Genomic DNA, 19,707 nt, shown 5'->3' on the forward strand with positions numbered 1-19,707 from the left:
ATTCCTATGCACCCCTATACAATCCGTGCCCTGCCTCTGCAGCCTGTATCACCCCTATGCCACCCTCCTCCCACCTCCACCCGTCCGCCAGGGGGCGCCGCCTCTCGATCACGGCGCATGCGTTCCCCGCTCCTCGCCCTCCCCGCAGCCCTCCTTCGACCTTCCCAAAATGGCGCCTGGGGACGACCGAGCGCCGCGCGCTGACGTCACCACCCTCCGACGTGCGTGGGAGGGGGGGCGTGGGCGTGGCCAAGGCGCGCTCTCCGCGGCCGGGCCGGGGCCGGGCGGACGCGGCGGTCTGGCGGCTGTGGTTTGGGTCCTGTGGTGAACGGCAGAGCGAGGAGGCCGGAGATCAAGGGGCATCGAGACGAGCGGGCGGGCCCGCATGGCGGGGGTGCGTAGGGCTGCCGGTTGATCTTGGCGTTGCTGCTTACTGCCGCCTCCTCCTCCTCCTTCTCCTCCTACTCCACCACCTCCCGGCGCGATGTCGAATCCCGGTACCCGCCGGAACGGCTCCAGCATCAAGATCCGCCTCACAGGTAACGGGGCGGTGGAGATGCTCTCTGTGTGTGTGTCCTCTCCGGTATCTGGGGCCCGATCTCCCTTCCCCTCTCGCTGCCAGGCCGGGGAGGGGGCGGCTGCCCCCTCCCCGGCCTGGCAGCGGGAGGGGAGGCCGGGCCCAGGGTGGTGGTTGGTGGTGGGTGGGCGGCAAGGCGAACGAGCTCTGATCGTTACTTAACTTTTATCCGCCGTTTTCTAGTCCCGCTCCCGCTGTCGTGGCCCGGCGGAGCCTCTCCCAATTCTTATTTATTGATAATGTTTTCCTCTCGCTCCCGCTGTGGGCTCTACCGACTTCCTGGGCTGACAGAAATTGGGGTGGGGAGGCTTTTGCAGGGCTGTCTCTGTCTCCCCGTCTCCTTGCGGCAGGCCAGGGCACCCTGCTCCTTCCGGGGAGCCCCTCCATGGGCTTCCTTGTGGTATTCCTCCCCTGGCTTCCTGCCTCTTCCTGGGGTCTTTTCTGCACCTTCCTCTTTGGGAGGATCTCTGTGTGTCCCTATTCGTCACACTGCCCCTTCTTAGGGCCTTTTCTGCACCTTCTTAATGTGTTGGGGCAGTCCCTGTGACACCTCCCTAGCAGGCCAAGGTACCTTGTCCTTCCTGGGGTTTTTTCTGCGTCTTCCTCATGGGAGAGCCTTTGTGTCGCCCCACTTCCATTGAGCCAGAGCACCTTTCTCTTTCCTTTCCCATGGGGGAATCCTGGTGTCTTGCCCTGTTCCAGCAGGCCAGACCACCCTGTTCCTTTCTGGGGTCTCCTCTGCTCCTTCCCCAGATTGCCTTTTAGCAAACCCTTTCATAACTTGCCTTGCTTTGCTTTAGTTACTGAACCCCCGCCAGCCTCAGCCTCTCCTCTGTGTCGAGGAGGATAACTCCCTTGCTGAAGAGAAAACATGCATTCAGTTGCTTTTAGCTGCTTTGTTGGTATTTTCTTTTCCTTTTTTTTTTTTTTTTTTTTCAAATTTTTTTTTTTTAATTTGGTGGCTTTGGGGTTTTTATTTCCCTCCTCTGCAACCTGCTCTCTCCTGGCAAATCATGCATTGAACTTCGGAAGCTCCCTCCCGGCGCGGGAGGCGACACCGGTAGCGGTGTGCCTCCTTCCAAGGTGCACACATGGATAAACCCAACTTATGCTGCACCCTGAGAGATCTGGAGTACATCTTCTGGAAGCTGCTCCAGTCGATGAGGAGGCTGCTGCTTTAATGGGGAGAGACACGGTTTCTGCTTCTGGAGGCTGCCGTGTGAATTATTAATAAGTGAGGTCCAACCCAGCCTTTCAAAGGCAACAGGTGGATGCTTGGAGATACCTTGGGCTGAAGGAGCCACGGTGCAGCTCTGAGTCCCTGGCACTGATCTACACAGAGCTGTTTGTGGGTGCAGAAAAGGCTGTCAAATAACGAGCAAACGGCGCTGGTTAAACTCCAGTTACAGGTTAACTTGCTTCTGGCATGTCACACAATCAATCAGAAGCAGCTCTTCGGCAAAGGGAGGGAAAAAAAAACCCCAACCACCACCACCACCACCAAAACAAAACCACCCTGGTTTGCTTTTAATCCTTTCCTTGATTCTGCACTGCTTGTGCTTGAGCAGAGCGAAGTTGATGAGGATAATGCAAATCTGAAAATCCTTTTCTTGGACGTGAGAAGGCTGAAAGTATTTTTAGGCTCGTAGGGGATGATGTTTGATCTGAAATTAGTTTTGTGGTGAGGTACACAAAATGTCAAGGCAGGCATTGATGTGGCTTATTTCCATGCAAGGCAGTCAATGAAAATGCTGTGAGTGGAAGTGCTTTCCGCCGTGGTCGGAGCCCTTCTTCCCCGATGGAGGAGGAGAGCGTTTAAATAACAGAGAGAGGTCGTTGGGCTTCCTTTGAAAGGGTGAATGCTGCATCAAACAATCCTCTTTCAGCACGCACTCATCTTCTCTCCTAGCTGAGGAGGTTTTCTGGAAGGGACTGAAGTTTCAGCTTATTGAGCAACTTCATGGCTTATTCCTCCAGTGACTGCATGGAAGAAGTCTCCTGCTTGCTGAAACACATCTTCTGTTTTTACAAGCGGGAAGCCTGGGTGGCGTGACAAAAATTGCTGTATTTAATCAGAAAATAAATTGCTGTGGGAGAGGTTGAGCTCCAGAATCATTAGGCAATGCTGTGTTCTTGACTTGGCTGGAGACTGTGCTGACTTACCTGTTTTAGATAGCTGCAGCTAGAGCAGCTTTTGTTTTCTCCCCTGTTTGGCTGCTGGGAGATTTGATCAGATTTAAAGCAAGACAGAGGACCTCTTCTGTTATGATTTACTACCTGCATTGTGTTTCCTGTGATTAGGAACCATTTATGCTTTGCACTACTGAAAATAACTGGGTAAACACCACTTGGTCTGCAGGTGCCTGGGAGCATTACTGTGTAAATGGGAAGGCAGAACCTTTCTTGCTTTTAAAAAGACATTGTATTAGAAAGGCATTTGTATTAGCAGCATGTTGGGATTATTTAGGTGGGTATATCTTGAGAGCTTTGGATCCTCTGATGGTTATCAGAAGTGATCTTTTAGCTTCTAGCCATGGGTGTCAGCCCTATCACGATACAAATCATCAAGAATCATTTAGATGGCAGGTTAAAATCATAGACACTCAGGTTGGAAGGGACCTTGAGGATCATCTGGCTCAATCTTTCTTGGCAAAAGCATGGTCTAGACAAGGTGGCCTAGCGCTGTCCAGCCAGATCTTAAGTATCCAATGCTGGACACTCCACCACTTCCCTGAGGATGCTATTCCCAGGACTCATTTCTCTTGTTTTGAAGATTTACTTTTATGCTATAGACTTTGCTGACCCTGATCTCTCCTCCACTCTCAGTTTCTCCACAAGCCTGTTCCTTGTATTCCTGTTCGAGCTTTTGCCACTGCTGGTGATGTAGGAGCCAGAGATATTCATGGCCTTGTCTCTTGCCACTTGGAGCAGTTCTAGGCAAAGTCAAGTCAAGCTTGTTGTGAAGTCCATGGTCTCTTTGCATCTGTGCTGTCATCAGGGCAGTGCAACAATTACCAAGCTGGAATTACCAAAGCATGGAAATAATAAAGTGAGATTGTGAGTGCATGCTGCTCAAGAAGTCTTCTCAAGATCTGCTGGGTCAGGGAGGACACAACCCACAGCCCAGGGGACCTTCATGGAGCACATGTCCCTTTTTGACTGTTGTGCTTCCCTGAAACCTTTGTTTGCTGCTGCAGTGACTGCTCCCTGGGGAAGTTCCAAAGGGTTCATCATCTCCAAGGCTTGCCACGTGTCTTGCTCATACTGTTCCATCACCCAGAAGCACTCATGAAAACTGCAGTCTCATGGTGCTGGGTATCAGAGATCTTCCTGTTCCAGGTAGCTTGCAGATGGAATTGGGAAGATTGTGAAGGACATGAAACTCTGTTCAGCCTTCACTGGTGCTGGCTTTTTCAGCAGGGTCTCAGCTGAGGTGTTAGATGCTGCTTGGCTTCCAGTGCCATTGTGGAAATGAGAAAAGATGGGGAAGGAAAAGTTTAGACTTCATGGATCACTTCATAGATGGAGCAGGAAGGTGGGAGGGTGTCTTGTACAGTAAGGTCCAGTGGCTGTGTTGGGAGTTGATGGCAAAACCAGTTTCTTGAACAGAAAAGCCCAGGCTGGTTTTCACAGGAGAACACAAGCAATCATCTCCAAGTGTCACACTTGTGAGATTCAAAGTACTTAAAGGTGTAAAAATATGCTCCTCTTTGGCAGACCTGGCCTGAGAAGGTACTGATCTGCTGGCTGGTGGTGGTGGTGTTGCAGCTTGCAAGGAAGTTAGAGGCCTCCCAGGTGTGAGGGGGAGGAAGGTGTGGTGGTGTAAGCTTTGAGGAGTGAAGAAGGTGCCAGGGGAGCAGGAGATTTCTGTGAGGTGAAGGGAAGAGCTGGAGATCTGTAGGAGACAACTTTTGATTCCATTTGGAGGGGTGATGGTGCTCAACAGTGGCAAAGAAAGAGAAAGAGGAAAGAGGTGATCTAGACAGGAGTCCTGGAGGCCACTTTCAGTTCACTGTAGTCAGCAGAGTTTAAGGAAGTCCCATCCCCACAGCCTGCCCAGTTAGTAACTGGTAAATAGATGGCTTCAGGTCTGCTTGCAGATATGCAGCTGTAATTTTAAGGAATACCTAAAAGACTACAATGACTTCAAGTAGAAAATGAGGTTACCTTAAGAGCAGCATTCACAAAGGAGTGTTACAAAGGCACAGGTTAAAGTGTCACCATTGCCACTGTGTTTTGTTTCCCTTTCATGACTAACACAATCAGTCAATGGAGCAGCGGTAACTGACTGATCGATAGCAGCACTGATATCGGCGACCTGGACAGTTTTATCTCCAGAAACAATGAATGTCTGTGTAGGGATCTGTATCAGACATCATAAATACTGCATGGTCATACATTGGAAAGACTTTGGGCCAAGAGCACTGGTGCAGGAGGGCAGAGACTGGCCACACTTCCTCGTCGTTTGGAACTGAATGTCGAGGCGGTTCCATGCAACGGGGAACTCGGTGAGAAGCAGCAGCTGAGTGGTTCCATGTTTATTCTGCTTGGTGATCTGGGAGTATGTGGAAATCAATGTCTTGTTATTTTCTCCTTGTAAGGATTTTCTCTACTTCAGGTCTTCAGGGAGCAGGTTGCCTGGTTGTGGTTGGAGCGCTGGGCTGGAGCTCGACGCCGAGCTTCACCGCAGATTTCCTGTGCGCTGCTGAGCGAGGCGCTTAGTCTCCCTCTGCTCTGCCCCGGTTCTGTAGGAAGTAGTAGCAGTTTTGTGAAGGTAAATTTGTGGCTGCTCAGAGCCTCTTGGACAGGGCTGGCAAAGAGGCTTGGGGCATATAACTCTGGGGACATTAACAAAAACCCCAAGGCCTTGCTTTTGTGGGGGGGAAGCGGAGAGCGCAGCCTTTGCAGACAGCCAGCTGGCATCCTTGGGAATCCGGAGAGCAGCCTTTTCCTCTGGGCAGGCTATGGGTAGTAAGCCTCCTTTTTTCTTTCTCCCAGAAGGTCCAAGCTGTGCCAGCACCATTGTCCTGGTGGAAGTAAATTAAATCTCCAAAAGGAGTTTGTTTGACTATCCCCCTCAGGCAGGGAAGGCAGAAACAATAAGCACTTTATTCCTAACTCGAAACTTTCTTTGCTCAAATTGAATGTCTTCGTGTAAAGAGCTGCGATTTGGGATGTGGTTGTGCACTTCCTGAATGATTTCTTCTTTCTCTTTTATTTCAGTTCTCTCATCCATTTCCTTAAAACAACTTTATCACCCTCCTGAAATGCTGTAGCATCATGCTTTGTGTTGCAAAAGGCAGCATCAGTGCCAGGGTGTGCCGGGTAGTTGACCTCTTACTGACAGCAGCTCAGAGACTGCTGGAACTGCCACTGTAAATAAAGATAGCCAAGACCCCTTGGTGCTTGCTGGAGATGTGCTTGGTAGGTCACAGCATGAAGGAGTCCTGCACAAGCCCTACAAGGAGCGGCTGAGGAAGCTGGGATTGTTTAGCCTGGAGAAGAGGAGGCTCAGGGGAGACCTTATTGCTATCTACAACTACCTGAAGGGAGGTTGTAGCCAGCTGGGGGTTGGTCTCTTCTCCCAGGCAATCAGCACCAGAACAAGAGGACACAGTCTCAAGCTGCACCAGGGGAGGTTAGGCTGGATGTTAGGAAGAAATTCTTCCCAGAAAGAGAGATTGGCCTTTGGAATATGCTGCCCAGGTAGGTAGTGGAGTCACCATCCCTGGAGGTGTTCAAGAGAGGATTGGATGTGGCACTTGGTGCCATGGTTTAGTAGTCAGGAGGTGTTGGGTGACAGGTTGGACTTGATGATCTTTGAGGTCTTTTCCAACCTTATTGATGCTATGATTCTATGAAATACCTTCCATGTGTGTGTGTGTTTTGGAGGTTTACCTGGATTGCTGCCCAACTTGAAACCAGTCCAGTGGGCATACTTCAAAATTGGATCAGGCTGCTTAGAGGACCTGCTGCTAGTTATGGTTCTGGAGTTTACTCACTCGGCTGCTGTGCTGGTCTGGGCTTCTGTGGTTAAGGTGGAGTGATAAGACAGAGTGGTTGGGGGCAGATGTGGTTAAACAGGTCAGTGGAGTGCCCTTGTGAAGTTTAGGTGTGTACTCAGCACAGCAACTCATTTAAGACTTGAGTGAGGAGAATATTAAGGGGGGGCGGGGGGGGAAAGGCTAGAGGAGACCCTTCCATCTGCCATATTTTTCCCTAAGTTAGGAATTTAATTGGTTGTTGTTATATTTTCCCCTTATGATTCCTCTAGAAATGGTCAAAATGTTCCTGTGGAAATGACCAAATTCTGGAATATGACTGAAAGCTTTCATCTGTCTCACTGCTTGGAAGCTTCTCGTTGATAGTTGGTGCTGATTTATTCTGCCAGAGCGAAACAAACCCTTACTGAACATGGTTTGTTCTTCCCATAGCAGCAGATGTGGGCAGGGAAAGGAGTCAGTGGGGTCTTGAGTCTGGAGATCCTTGTTGACAACCAGTGCATCATTTCTCCTGTTGGATTCTGTCCAGGTTTTAGGGTATGTCTGCGTCGAGGTCTCACTTACAGTCCTCGATGCCCTTGCTAGCACCAGGATGCCTTCTCCTCTTTTGATGCTCAGCACAGACCTACAGCTGATCGACTTCCAGCTTTTTTTTTTCCCCCTTGATATCATCTCTTCTTTTGCACCTTTGCTGGAAAGCCTGAAGTGAAGCTCGTGGGGGAATCGACAGCGAGCCCTCGTGCTATGGCTGGTGGTGAGAAAGCTGCGCTGCTCTCGGATTGGGATGTTCCAGGTGCTTACAAATGAGCTCCTGCAGATCCTGCTGCAGTAACTCAAGATGTTATCTCCTTGCTAGTCTGCTGACCCCCATTGCCAAAAAATTGTCATCTACCATGAGAAAACTGGCAGAAGAAAAGCCTTTGCTCTCCCTTCAGCTGCTTCGGTGCAAACTCAGCTTCCCCACCTGTGGTCTAGCTCAAGAACCGAACGTGAGGTGCTGGGCTTTGCAAAGCTGAGGTGCATGCATCTGCTGCCTTCTGTTGGGAGTTGATCTGGGGAGGGAAAACCAGGAGAGAGAGTGAGTGGTGATTTATTAAGCCAGGTGGCAATCTTTGCTGTGATTATTAGTGTATCTCAGTTTACAAAATATTTGTTATGGTACTAATGTAATAGAAGAAGAAACCTCTGTGAGTGTGGGGGTGTGGGGGGGTGTGTTTTAAAGGAGAGTCTGGACCAGCTTAAGGTGCTTACATGTATTTAAACTTTGTTTCACATCTTTTTGGAAGAGAGATTCAATCATTTCTGAGAGGGGCTGCCTGGGGATATTTTTCTCTGTTTTCCATCTCTGTCTCTCTTCGAGAAACTCTTTAAAATGCACTGGCAGGACAAAGAAAGAAGGTTGGAAGTTTCCCTTTTAAATACTCCCCTATGAACAAGCAGCAACGTTGGGAATTTGGGGGGGGGGGGGGGGGGGGGGTATGAGGACAATAAATCTGAAGATGCTCTAGTGGAATTGGCAGCAGAAGTGTGCATGCTGCTTTTAGAAAGAATCTCTCCACAGGGCTGTAATAGCTTGATGCCTTCCTCTTCAGTAAGTCATTTTTGTCAAGTTAAAGGCCAAAATTCAAACTGGCTTGTTGTCAAGGACACTAAGCACAGCAGGCAAAAATCCCCAAGGCTACCCGATTCACAGCACAGGCAGATAAGGCTGGCAGAGCCTGCTTTACTCTTTTACTCTTCATCCCCTCCCCCATCAAAAATCCTCTTGCCTGGGTTTTTGGGAGGATATGGACACCAGTATTGCATACTAATACAATTTAACAGCAAGTATTTAAAGGGAAGGTTTGTTTGTGGGGAAAACAATCCATTCTTGTGTGGGAGGGAGGCAGCAATAATGCACAATCTCCCCAGTGACCGGGTGGTGCTGGAGGCTGCTCCAGCTGCGCTCACCTCACCGCAGCTGGAGGACTTGTCACTGCCAGAGGACTGGCTCCAGCATCCATCCTGGCGAGCACCAACCCTTGAAGCTGGCTGTTGGGTGATGAAGCAGTTCAAAAGCAGTCCTGAACGGTGCTGTTATGACCATGAGAGAGGATGGAGGAGCCGGTGGAATTTGGTGTTTGTAATAGCTTTCTGGTTTACACTTTGGTTCCTCATTCTCTTGTAAGAGTACCGAGCAGCCCATTTAGGAATAAAGGGCAGTGCTAAACCACACTATTAACTCCCAAGTATTATTGACCACTAGAATGCTCCAGGAACATTCTGTGTCCCTGAATGTCCTCACTAATGTGCAGTCTGAGCCGCGGCTGGCTGTTTGAGTGCTGGGGGATTCTTGCCCAACTAACAATGAAGAAGCTCTGCTGAAGAAAACACAATTTGTTTCCTTTGCTTTCCTAAGCACCCTGGGATTGTCTTTCTCTCCCAGCAGTTTTTGCTTTCACAGGTCACCAGTAGAAGGCAAAGCAATATTTTCCCTAGGATGCAATCTATTCTCCTCAGGTTGATGAGGTCTTTCTGGAGACATCTTACTGTGTGGAGTAAAATGCCATTTTTTTTTTTCTCTGAGTGGATTAGGAGGAATAGCATTTTCTTTGACCTTTTCACAGGATCACAGGATGTTAGGGGTTGGAAGGGAGCTTTGGAGATCGAGTCCAGCCCCCCCCCTGCCAGAGCAGGGCCATAGAGTCCAGTACAGGATGCACAGATGGGTCTGGAAAGTCTCCAGAGAAGGGGACACCACAGTCTCTCTGGGCAGCCTGTTCCAGTCAGTGCTCTGTGACCCTCACAGTGAAGAAGTTCCTCCTCATGTTGAGGTAGAGCCTCCTGTGCTGGAGTTTATATCCACTGCCCCTTGTCCTATCACAGGGTGCAGCTGAGCAGAGCCTGTCCCCTCCCTCCTGACCCCCAGCCCTCAGATAGTTATTAACATTGATTAAATCCCTTCTCAGTCTTCTCCTCTCCAAACTAAAATGCCCCAGGGCTCTCAGCCCTTCCTCACAGGGCAGTGCTTCATCCTGGTGGTGTCTGTTAGTATCCAGGGGAAAAATTCACTCTTGCAGAGTATTTTTTTGTTGTTGAAGCTTGTTCTCTTGATCTGCAAAGCACAGATCTTCCCACCAAGCAAAATGATACTGATGGAAAGGTTTCACTCTAGTAGCCACCATTGTGCTTTGTTCTATGAGGCATTGGTGGGTTGGCAAAGCAAACCATGAACTGCAGTTGTGCATTATGAAAGATCTATGGAAAATAAAGTTATTTCAAAAGCCTCTCCTTTCCCACCAGATCTGCCCCTTTTTCACCCCATTTTGCCCCTGTTTCCCCTCAAACCCAGAGCACCTGGGCTCTGTTGGAGTCTCCTCCCACCCCAGGTGTGGCCACTTGGCCCTGCCCACCCACTCCCCTTTTTAATCCAGCCCAGGAAAGGCAGCAGCCCCAAGCTGAGCCCATCTGGGCTGGAGGATCCTCCTCTCATCGCTGGTGAGTGCCCCTGGTGCACACTGGGTGGTGGTGGTGACAGCAAAGGCCGGGGGGCCTGGTGGCCCCCTGGTTGTTAGGGCAATGATTGATGACTGCTCCAATACCATCCACGGGTGCTGGCTGGGTTTCCTTCCTGGGGCTGAGCTCCTCTGGGTGGTATCTTGGCTGGTTGAGGGGCTTGGCCCTGGCTCTGGAATGGGTACAAAAATGGTGGGGTGGCAGGGGAAGCAGGAGCTGTTTAGGCAGGGTGGAAGATGGTGTAGAGGGAGCTGGAGCTGCTTTGGGAAGATGAAGTGGGGTGGTGGTGAGGGACAAAGGCCTGGTGACCCCCTGGTTAGGTAGAAGAGCTTGTTGAATAGAGAAGCTGAGGGAGAGTAGGGTTAGAAGGGATCTTAGGGAGAAGTACTTCAGTATGAGAGTGGTGGGGACTCTGGAATAGGCTGCCCAGGGAAGTTGTGGCTATATCCTCCATGGGGCCAGGTTGGATGAGGTCTTAAGCAGCTGAGTTGAGTTGAGAAGTGTCCCTGCCCATGGTGGGGAGGTGGAACTAGATGCTCTCTAAGGGGCCTTCCAACCTAAGCTCTCCTGTGATGCTTATCTTGTTCTCGGGTAACTGCGTGTTAGGGATGTTAAGAGTTGGAGTCACTCTCCGTGGCTTTAGACAAATAGGCTTCAGCAGTGCTGAACACAGAGTTGCATTTTGGAACCTTCATCATCCTTGTAGCCCTCTGTGCAGTCTCTTGAGTAGGTCTCTGTCCCTCTTGAACCGGGAAGCCCCAAACTGGACACAATATTCCAGGTGAGGTCTCACCAGGGCAGAGTAGAGGGGGAGGAGAACCTCCCTCAATCTGCTGGACACCCTCCTCTTAATGCATCCCAGAATGCACCTTTTGTATGTTTGCAGTTTTGCCTGCCACAAAAATCTGCTTATTTCCTCTAATTGGTTAGCCCAAAATAGAACAGGCATGTTCCTGTCAATTTGAAGTTTCCATCTCTTGTTTACTCCCACAAAATGGCACATTAAATTGGTGTGTGCTAAAATCTAGTCCTCTAATGAACCTCCCTGGTGTCCAGGACACTATATTCAAAGCTTAACCTTAAAATAAAAGTTCAAACCCCTCACTGAAGATCATTTCCTCTTTATTGGCCTTTTGAATTCAAGGCAAATACTAACATCAGTCTGAACTCAGGGAGGTGGTGGAGTCACCATCATTGGAGGTGTGCAGGAGGAGACTTGGTAGGGTGCTTGGTTGCATGGTTTAGTTGAGTTCAACAAACTCATGGTTCAACTAAACTCACCATTTAGTTGAGTTCAACAAATCCAAGTGCCAGGTGCTGCAACTTTGGCCACATCAACCCCATGCAGAGCTACAGGCTGGGGTCAGAGTGGCTGAGAGCTGCCAAACAGAGAGGGACCTGGGGGTGCTGATTGACACCTGCCTAAACATGAGCCAGCAGTGTGCCCAGGTGGCCAAGAAAGCCAATGGCATCCTGGTCTGTATCAAGAACAATGTGGCCAGCAGGAGCAGGGAAGTCATTGTACCCCTGTACTGTGCATGGTTAGGCCACACCTTGAGTACTGTTCTGGGCCCCTCAGTTTAAGAAGGACATTGAGGCTCTTGAAGGTGTCCAGAGAAGGGCAATAAGGCTGGGGAGAGGCCTTGAGCACAGCCCTGTGAGGAGAGGCTGAGGGAGCTGGGGTTGTTTAGCCTGGAGAAGAGGAGGCTCAGGGGAGATCTAATTGCTCTCTACACTAAATCCTTGAGGTCCCCTCCAGCCCTAACAATTCTATGACTCTATGTTAATGTGCCATTGGGGTCCAGAATTGGACTGGGCTGCCCAGGGAGGTGGTGGAGTCCCCATCCCTGGAGGTGTCCAAGAGGGGACTGGACGTGGCACTTGGTGCCATGGTCTAGTCATGAGGTCTGTGGTGACAGGTTGGACTCGACGATCTTTGAGGTCTCTTCCAACCTTGGTGATACTGTGATTAGGTGGTGTTGGATGATAGGTTGGATGCAATGATCCTGAAGGTCAGGTCTGGTCTAGTCTAGTCTCTCTTTTTTTCCCACTCTCCTGACTCTTACCCCTCACACCCCAGCTGTGGTCTGTGTGGCATCCCCCAAAGCAAAGCAGATGTTACAGCAGAAAGCTGCATCTCTCCGGGCAGCGTTTTCACCTCTTCTAGTAGGGTGTACGGCCCCACAAGGTTCATTGAGAAGGAAACATCTTTTGAAATGCATGGGCTCCATTTTCCTGAACAGCAAAAGGGAAAAGGAGGGGGAGAAAAAAAAAGGAAGGAAAAAAGGCCAAATAAGCCCAGACTGCATATGAAAATGATCTGAGTGTCTGGATCATGCTGGTGCTTTAACATATTTTTTGACGACACAAGTGCCAAATTTAGGAGAGTGAAGAATCTCAATTTGATTCAGACTTGCAGTGATTGAGATGCTTCCAAGGGAAGCCTTGTGCTTTATCCTTGCAGCTGATGCCTTTGGGTTGTTGCACATGTGCAGCCCTTTTTATAAGCGTGTGGGAACTTCAGCTTCAGCTCGGAATGGAAGTGCAGAGGTGGCGCCTTGTACAAGCGGAAGGTTAATTAGCAGATATGTTGTTGTAAGGCTAATTAGCAGATACCTTGTTGTTGGGAAAAAAAGGCTTTCCTCAGCATTAATTGGAAGAGAATCCTTCAGATTTGGTCAACTGGATCTGGAGTTGAGTTGGTGAACGTAAGCTAAAGGTCTGATCAGAGTTGTTGTGGTTGGAAAACATCTCTTAAGTTCATCGAGTCCAACCGCAGTATCACCAAGGTTGGAAGAGACCTCAAAGATCATCAAGTCCAACCTGTCACCACAGACCTCATGAACAACTAAACCATGGCACCAAGTGCCACATCCAGTCCCCTCTTGAACACCTCCAGGGACGGTGACTCCACCACCTCCCTAGGCAGCACATTCCAATGGCTGACAACTCTCTCTGTGAAGAACTTTCTCCTCACCTCCAGCCTAAACTTCCCCTGGTGCAGCTTGAGACTGTCAACCACCAACCTAACCATTAAACTATGTCCCAAAGTGCCCTGTCCACATATTTCTTGAACACCTCCAGGGATGATGAATAGAATAAACCAGGTTGGAAGAGACCTTTGAGATCATCGTGTCCAACCTATCATCTGACACCATCTAATCAACTAAACTCCTCCACCTCCCTGGGCAGCCTGTTCCAATATCTGACCACTCTTGCAGGAAAGAGACTTTCCCTAATACCCACAATACACAATTTTAGGCCATTTCCTCTCATTCTTTCACCTGAGACTAGGGAGAAGAGACCATCCTCCTTTCAGGTAGATGTAGGTCTTCCCTCAGCCTCCTGTTCTCCAGGCTAAACAATCCCAGTTAAGTTCCTGGACTCTTGATATTACTTCAGTGTCATATGTAGAAATTCCAGGCAGTGTCTCTTGTATCTCTCTTAACAACACCTGCAGGCAGGTAACCATCACAGCAAGTGCATGACCACTACAGTGGGCATGGTCATGTTGAAGATGTGCCTGTAAATAGCCTACAAATAGACCAGAGAGGGCAGAAATGGTTTGGTGGAGGAAAAAAAAAATGCCTGAAGTGTTGGAGCTTTTGGAATTTGCATAGAGGTTCTACACATCTTAATTTTTCATCTCCCAGCTGCTGCTTACATGCAGCAGTTTTAAGCTGTGATCTGCTGGTGTGCTTTGGCCTCTGCTGGAAATGTCTTTAACCAGAGTGAAAATACTTCTGCCGAGGTCCCCCTTGCACAGATGAGTGCTGAGACAAGGTGAGATGAGGTTAAAAGGCCTAAGTGAAGCTAGGAAAGGAGCTAGTAGGTGCCAGTGGGAGGCACAGCTGTTTGGAACATGATGTGGTCTGTCAGTGTGCTGGAGTCACCCCAGGGCTCTGAGCTGGGAGCTGACGCTTCAGTGACTTTGTTCGACTCTGTGGTTGTGCAAAGTAGCCAAGTTGTGTGATGTAGCCATGCTCAGGTTTAAATCTCTGCCCCTGCACTTTAGCCCAGAGATCTGGGGAAAATAATCCAACTGTAAACCCAGGCTGTAGGAAAGAAAAAGTCTCTTTGCCCAACTGACTTTGCCATATTGTGCAATAATTAACTAAAATGCAGCAGGCTCCCTGCACAGCTGATCTGCCACACAGGAGCACTGCATCCTTGTGCTTTCTTCCCAAGGCTTTTAGGGAATTGAACCTGACTTTTCAAGGCATACTAGTTAGCTGTGTCTGTTGCAGCATGACATATGAGCACAGGTATGAGAGGCAGCTGGCCAGGCTGACACCACCATGCAACCCCCGCCTTGACCTGCCTAGGGTAATGCAATCAGGCCCAGTAATTGTGCTGTCACCAGCTCTTAGCAATAGTGCTTTTACCTGCTGGTCTAGAAGAAGACTTGGGTGAACAAAAGGAACGTGTGCATGGCTGTTTTTCTGTGTTGTGTCCTTCAGATTAGAATGAATTAAGCACCTCAGAGTTAAAGGTCTGCCTGGTAACAGGATAAGTAATACGTCGGTGTTAGCTCGTCATGGACTTGCAACCGCAGTGGCTTTATTTTCTTGTCATTTATGTTTTGTCCAGTCACAGGAGTAACTTGACTTGCCCACAAAATAATGTTTTGATAAACTTCAGTAGAAATTAGCAAAGCAGCCATCAAATGGGGTTTATAAAAAGTTGCTTGGGAAAATGTCTTGTAAGTAGTCTGCAATTCGAGGCATTTCCTTTGCAGGATGCTTATCAAGGCTGCCTGCACTCCTTCCAAACTGAACTAGAGCAGAGATGAGAACTATTTTTGATAGGAGGAGGAGAGAGGAAAAAAGAAACTAAAGCCCAGTTGGAAAGTAGTATCAGGGATTTTTAGGGTGGTTTTTTTTTATCATTGCCTTAGGATGTAAATCCTACAAGTGTGCAGAGAGAAAGCAGGCTTTGAAACACCAGAAGGAAACAGATTAATCTGTGATGTTGGAGATGCTGCTGCTGGTATTGTAAACATGATTGAAATAGTCATGGGAGGGGTGAGGAGTAAAGAGACTGGGAGCTGTTGGATGAACTGATTTCCCTTTGATAGTCTGTATCCCAAGTAAAGGCAAAACGTCCTGCTTGTTTCTGTGATGTTTCTTCACCAGGGAGGCTGTATCTGGCAGAGCAGCTGCCAGTTTTGAGGAGGCTCATGTTTCCAGGTGCTGATGTAAAGCTCTCCCTTTGGGGTTTCTTGTATGATAGCAGCAACCACAGACTGGGGCAGGAGGTCCCAGGGGTGGCTGCCAGCCTCTTCTAGGGTGCTGGAATTAAGATGTTGCAAGACCAAGAGGAGAAAGGATCCAGCAAATATTTTTGTGGGTATTTCATCTAGGTTGGAAAGCTCACACTCATCAGTTTTCTAGGCTTTTGGTGCTTTCCCAATCAACAGTGAACCCTGGCACAGAGAAGCTGTCTGCAGATTTCAGGAGGCAGTGCTGCCTTAGTTGACCATCAGGCTGATGGATAAACTTATGGGACAAGCTTAATCTTCTTTCCAGACTGAAAAATTACCAGGCTGAAAAAGAGATTGCACTTGTCATTCTCAAACTGATTTTTGGCTCTTCATCTGATTTCAGTCAAATTTGCTAGGGGCAGTGATGTTAAGCATCACTGGCCTACAAGACTCGGAGATGAGTAGCTTGGCAGAATAAATCTCTCCTCCTGTGGTGCGCCGGAGCTGCTGCTAGGAGCAAGGAGTGGTGCCTGGTCCTGGCCCCAGCTGTCTGGACAGGAGATATGGAAGCAGCAACATGGGAGAGTGTGAAAGGAGCTCTGAGATAGGAAGGGGAGGGACATTTATCTATTCAGTCCCCCCCTACACCTACAGATAAATCAAGCTTTGCCTTAATGGCACAACCGGGGGTTGTATTTGGGGGATAAAACCAACCCAAACAATCCCCAAGAACTGAACAGCATTCTCTGAGGAAAACATCCAGATGACTTTATCAAGCACCTGTAAGAACACTCACTGTGTGTTTGTTTTGACTTGAGGGTTTTGCTTTGCCTTTTAACCCAGATGAAAATGTGTGTTAATTCCTTACACAAAGATTCATCTGTGTCCTGCGAGCGTGTCGCTTGCAGCACCAGCCAGTGCATCAACCTCCTGCTGGTGTGCTTTAATTAAAAGAACAGCACTAGCACTTCAAATTAGTGCCACACAGCTGACTGTGGTAAGGACTGAAATGGTGTTTAAAGGGGTTTTTCTCTTATGGAAATGGTTACATTTTGCTCTTTTGGTTCTGTCTCAGTTTTGTCTTCCCATGCTTGGACGGGATCCGATCGCCAGGAGCGTGAGATGTGCTCATGATCCGAGTGCAGACAAAAGGCATGCTTTTAATAGCTCAACTGTTTGGTGCACAGGAATCACCATCTTCAAAATAACACCCAAACAAACAAAATGCTGCTTTATGGTTCCCACAAGTGTTAGCCTGTGTTCAAGTGCATTCCATGTGTTGAGAAAGTAGTGAAGAAATAGATATTTCTGGGAGCCTCTGTGTCATGAGCTGTGAAGAGATGTGTTTTGTAACCCTGTTCAGTGACATTGTTAGGCTTCCATTATACTGAACTACTGTGAGAACCAGTAATACATCCTGTGAGAGCCAGCCCTGGTGAGAGTTTTCCTCCTACAGCATTCCATTTTCTCTGGAATATCAGCACTGCTAACCATCCATGTGAAAAGCAATGTATTGAATCTGTGGAGTCGATTCAAAATGGAAAGCAAACCTCTTTGGTTTGACTGAGCCAGCTGTCCTCATGCACTGCAGGGCTTGAGGTAGGAAATTTTGGACTGTGGCTGTGTTCATAGTTTGATAAAGAGCTTTCTGTTTAGGAGAACTTCCTTCTTTTTGGTGGTTGTTGTTGCAGCATAGAATCATAAAATGGCTTGGGCTGGAGGGGACCTCCAAAGGTCTTCTAATCCAACCCCCCTGCAGTCAGCAGGGACATCTTCAACTAGAAAAGGTTGCTCAGAGCCTTTTGAGCCTGAATTAACATCTCCAGGCCTCAACTCCCTCCCTGGGCAGTCTATTCCAGTCTATACTACCCTCATGATGCAGAACTTGTTCCTAACATCCAACCTAAATCTGCTCTTCTCTCATTTCAAACCATTGCCCTTCATCCTATCACTGCAGGCCTTTGGAAACAGTCCCTCTGCAGCCTTCTTATAGCCCCCTTCAGGTACTGGCAGGCTGCTATTAGGTCTGCCCAGAGCCTTTTCTTCTGCAGGCTGAACAACCCCAGTTTCCTCAGCCTGTCCTCGTAGCAGAGGTGTTCCAACCCCCTGATCATTTCCATGGCCCTCCTCTGGACCTGCTCCATCAGGTCCAGGCCCTTCCTGGACACAGCACTCCAGGCGAGCTCCCAGTCAAGTGGTGGCACTAGCATAAATCCTGTGTCTGAACATGAAATACATATATTAAGGTCATATAGGAAGGGGCATGGTGTCTTCTCCTTCAGATTCCAATATATTTATGTAGTATGATAACACAATACCTTTGAGACATCTGGGAGCAGTGGTGGGACTGCCATGTATTGATGTAATGGACACTGACATTTTGGTACAAGACAAACAGCAAACAGTTGCTGTTTGCAGGCAAAGTGATGAATGCATAATGCTGAGAGCATTGCAGCCAAACATCCTGGTGAGGATAATGCACTGAAACGTTTTCATCAAGATCCCAGCCGTTGTGACTGTGCATTCCCTTGAGATTAGGAAGGGAGTTTCCTTTATTGAGTAGCTTGCAAATTGTTCTTTAAAAAAACCAAGAAAGAAAAAAAAAATCATTCCCTGGGTGGGAATTCCACATATGTTGCTTTTGAGCCACTGCTGAGAAACTGTCTCTGCAATGAAAGCTTGTTTTTTTAATTAAAGAGAAGAGGGAATCTTTGCTAGAATGCTCCATGCATGCTGGATGTTAGCTGCTTTCATTCTAAACTCGGCTTTTGTTTTGGTCTCCGAAGCCGGCCTGGAACTAAAACATTCTCAGCGTCTTTTTGGCTGGAGATTCAGTCAAGGACTTTTTTCATCCTGCTTTCAGGAAGATGGCTCTAGGCTGTCCTGAAGCTGCTCCAAAGGAAATTTCCTTGTGAAGCAGGTACAGGGACAAGGAGGGAAGTGACTGCTCGTGGTCCACAGCCTTCGTGATGTCCTCCTGTTGTCGTGTCCTACCGTGCTTCATCTGAAATACTTCCATTTGCTTTAACCTGGCTAGATGGTACAAGATAAGGGTTGGAGTCACTCTGTATCCATGATGTTAGTTCTGCTTGAGCTCACTCAGCTCATGAGTTGGTAGTAAGCAGAATCATGTGGTTAAATGTTTTGTGGGCACAAAGGAAGTGGACTGTGTCAGTGTCCACAGGCAACAGCTCTCCCTCCCCACCTTCCCCCGCAATCGAAGGGTGTTTGCCGTGGCAGGGTGGCTTCTCTTGCTCAACCATAGCTTGGCTCTGACCAGTCTGTTTGTTTTGTTGTTCATCCCTGGTGACTGTCAGTAGCACTGGGCTGAATAAACAGAGCCTATTGATCAAATTTGAAGTCATTAACTTGGCAGTTTAAATAGATGCTGTCCTATATAATTAGAACAAGGGAGTAACACATAGGCTGATACAGCTCTATTCTGAATAAAAGCCTTCTTTTCACGCCATCTTGTTTGGTGCCATTCAGCTCTCCCTGTGGTGCCTCCTCTAGGTCACACCAGAATTAAATATTTTCATCAAAATACCTAAAGTGAAGAGGATGGCTCTGTTTGTGTAAGAATCCTGACACTGATATAGCATGGATCTGCTGAACTTTGATACGAGTTGGGGATGGTGTTTGGACGAAGCAGGAGCTACCTGAGCTTGTTGCTTAACCATGCAGCGAGAGCAGGTCCTGGGGAGGATCCTGTGTGATCTGTGCTAGCTATGGTCCTGCTCTGGCAGCAGGGTTGACTTGATGTTCTTAGAATCATAGAATTGTTAGGGTTGGAAGGGACCTCGAGGATCAGCCAGTTCCAACCCCCCTGCCATGGGCAGGGTCACCTCATGCTACAGCAGGTTGCTGCTGGCTGCAAAAACCTCCAGGCATGAGGCTTCCACCACCTCCCTGGGCAACCTGTGCCAGTCTCTCACCACCCTTATGGTGAAGAACTTCTTCCTCACATCCAATCTGAATCTCTCCATTTCATACTTTTTCCATCCCCCCCTAGTCCTGTCACTCCCTGACACCCTCAAAAGTCCCTCCCCAGCTTTCTTGTAGCCCCCTTCAGATCCTGGAAGGCCACAAATAAGGTCTCCTCAGAGCCTTCTCTTCTCCAGACTGAACAGCCCCAACTCCCTCAGTCTGTCCTCAGAGCAGCTCCAGCCCTCTGCTCATCCTTGTGGCTCTTATCTGGAGGTGCTGGGAGGTATCCAGAGCCTTCCTGTCCTAGGGGCTCCAGAACTGGACACAGTGCTCCAGGTGGGGTCTCAGCAGAGCAGAGTAGAGGGGGAGAATCACCTCCCTCGACCTGCTGGCTCTGCTTTTCTTGCTGCAGCCCAGGATGTGGTTGGCTTTCTGGGCTGCAAGTGCACACTGCTGGCTCATGCCTTCTCATCCACCAGCACCCCTAGATTCTTTTCTCCAGG

At 48.7% G+C, this 19,707-nt stretch overlaps 1 protein-coding gene across 4 annotated transcripts in view; it reads left to right on the forward strand.

The window, feature by feature from the left end:
• The first annotated feature begins 254 nt into the window (after nucleotides 1-254).
• The window catches only part of SMURF1 (SMAD specific E3 ubiquitin protein ligase 1), a 61,268-nt gene continuing 41,815 nt past the window's right edge, over nucleotides 255-19,707 (forward strand). For all 4 annotated transcript variants that reach the window (XM_054180310.1, XM_054180311.1, XM_054180312.1 and 1 more), the window contains exon 1: nucleotides 255-539. In XM_054180310.1, the coding sequence (XP_054036285.1) occupies nucleotides 485-539 (55 nt within the window). In that variant the 5' untranslated portion in view covers nucleotides 255-484. The remainder of the gene's footprint in view (nucleotides 540-19,707) is intronic.

The sequence above is a fragment of the Dryobates pubescens genome, chromosome 4, assembly GCF_014839835.1.
Source record: "Dryobates pubescens isolate bDryPub1 chromosome 4, bDryPub1.pri, whole genome shotgun sequence".
NCBI classification, from domain to species: Eukaryota; Metazoa; Chordata; class Aves; order Piciformes; family Picidae; genus Dryobates; species Dryobates pubescens.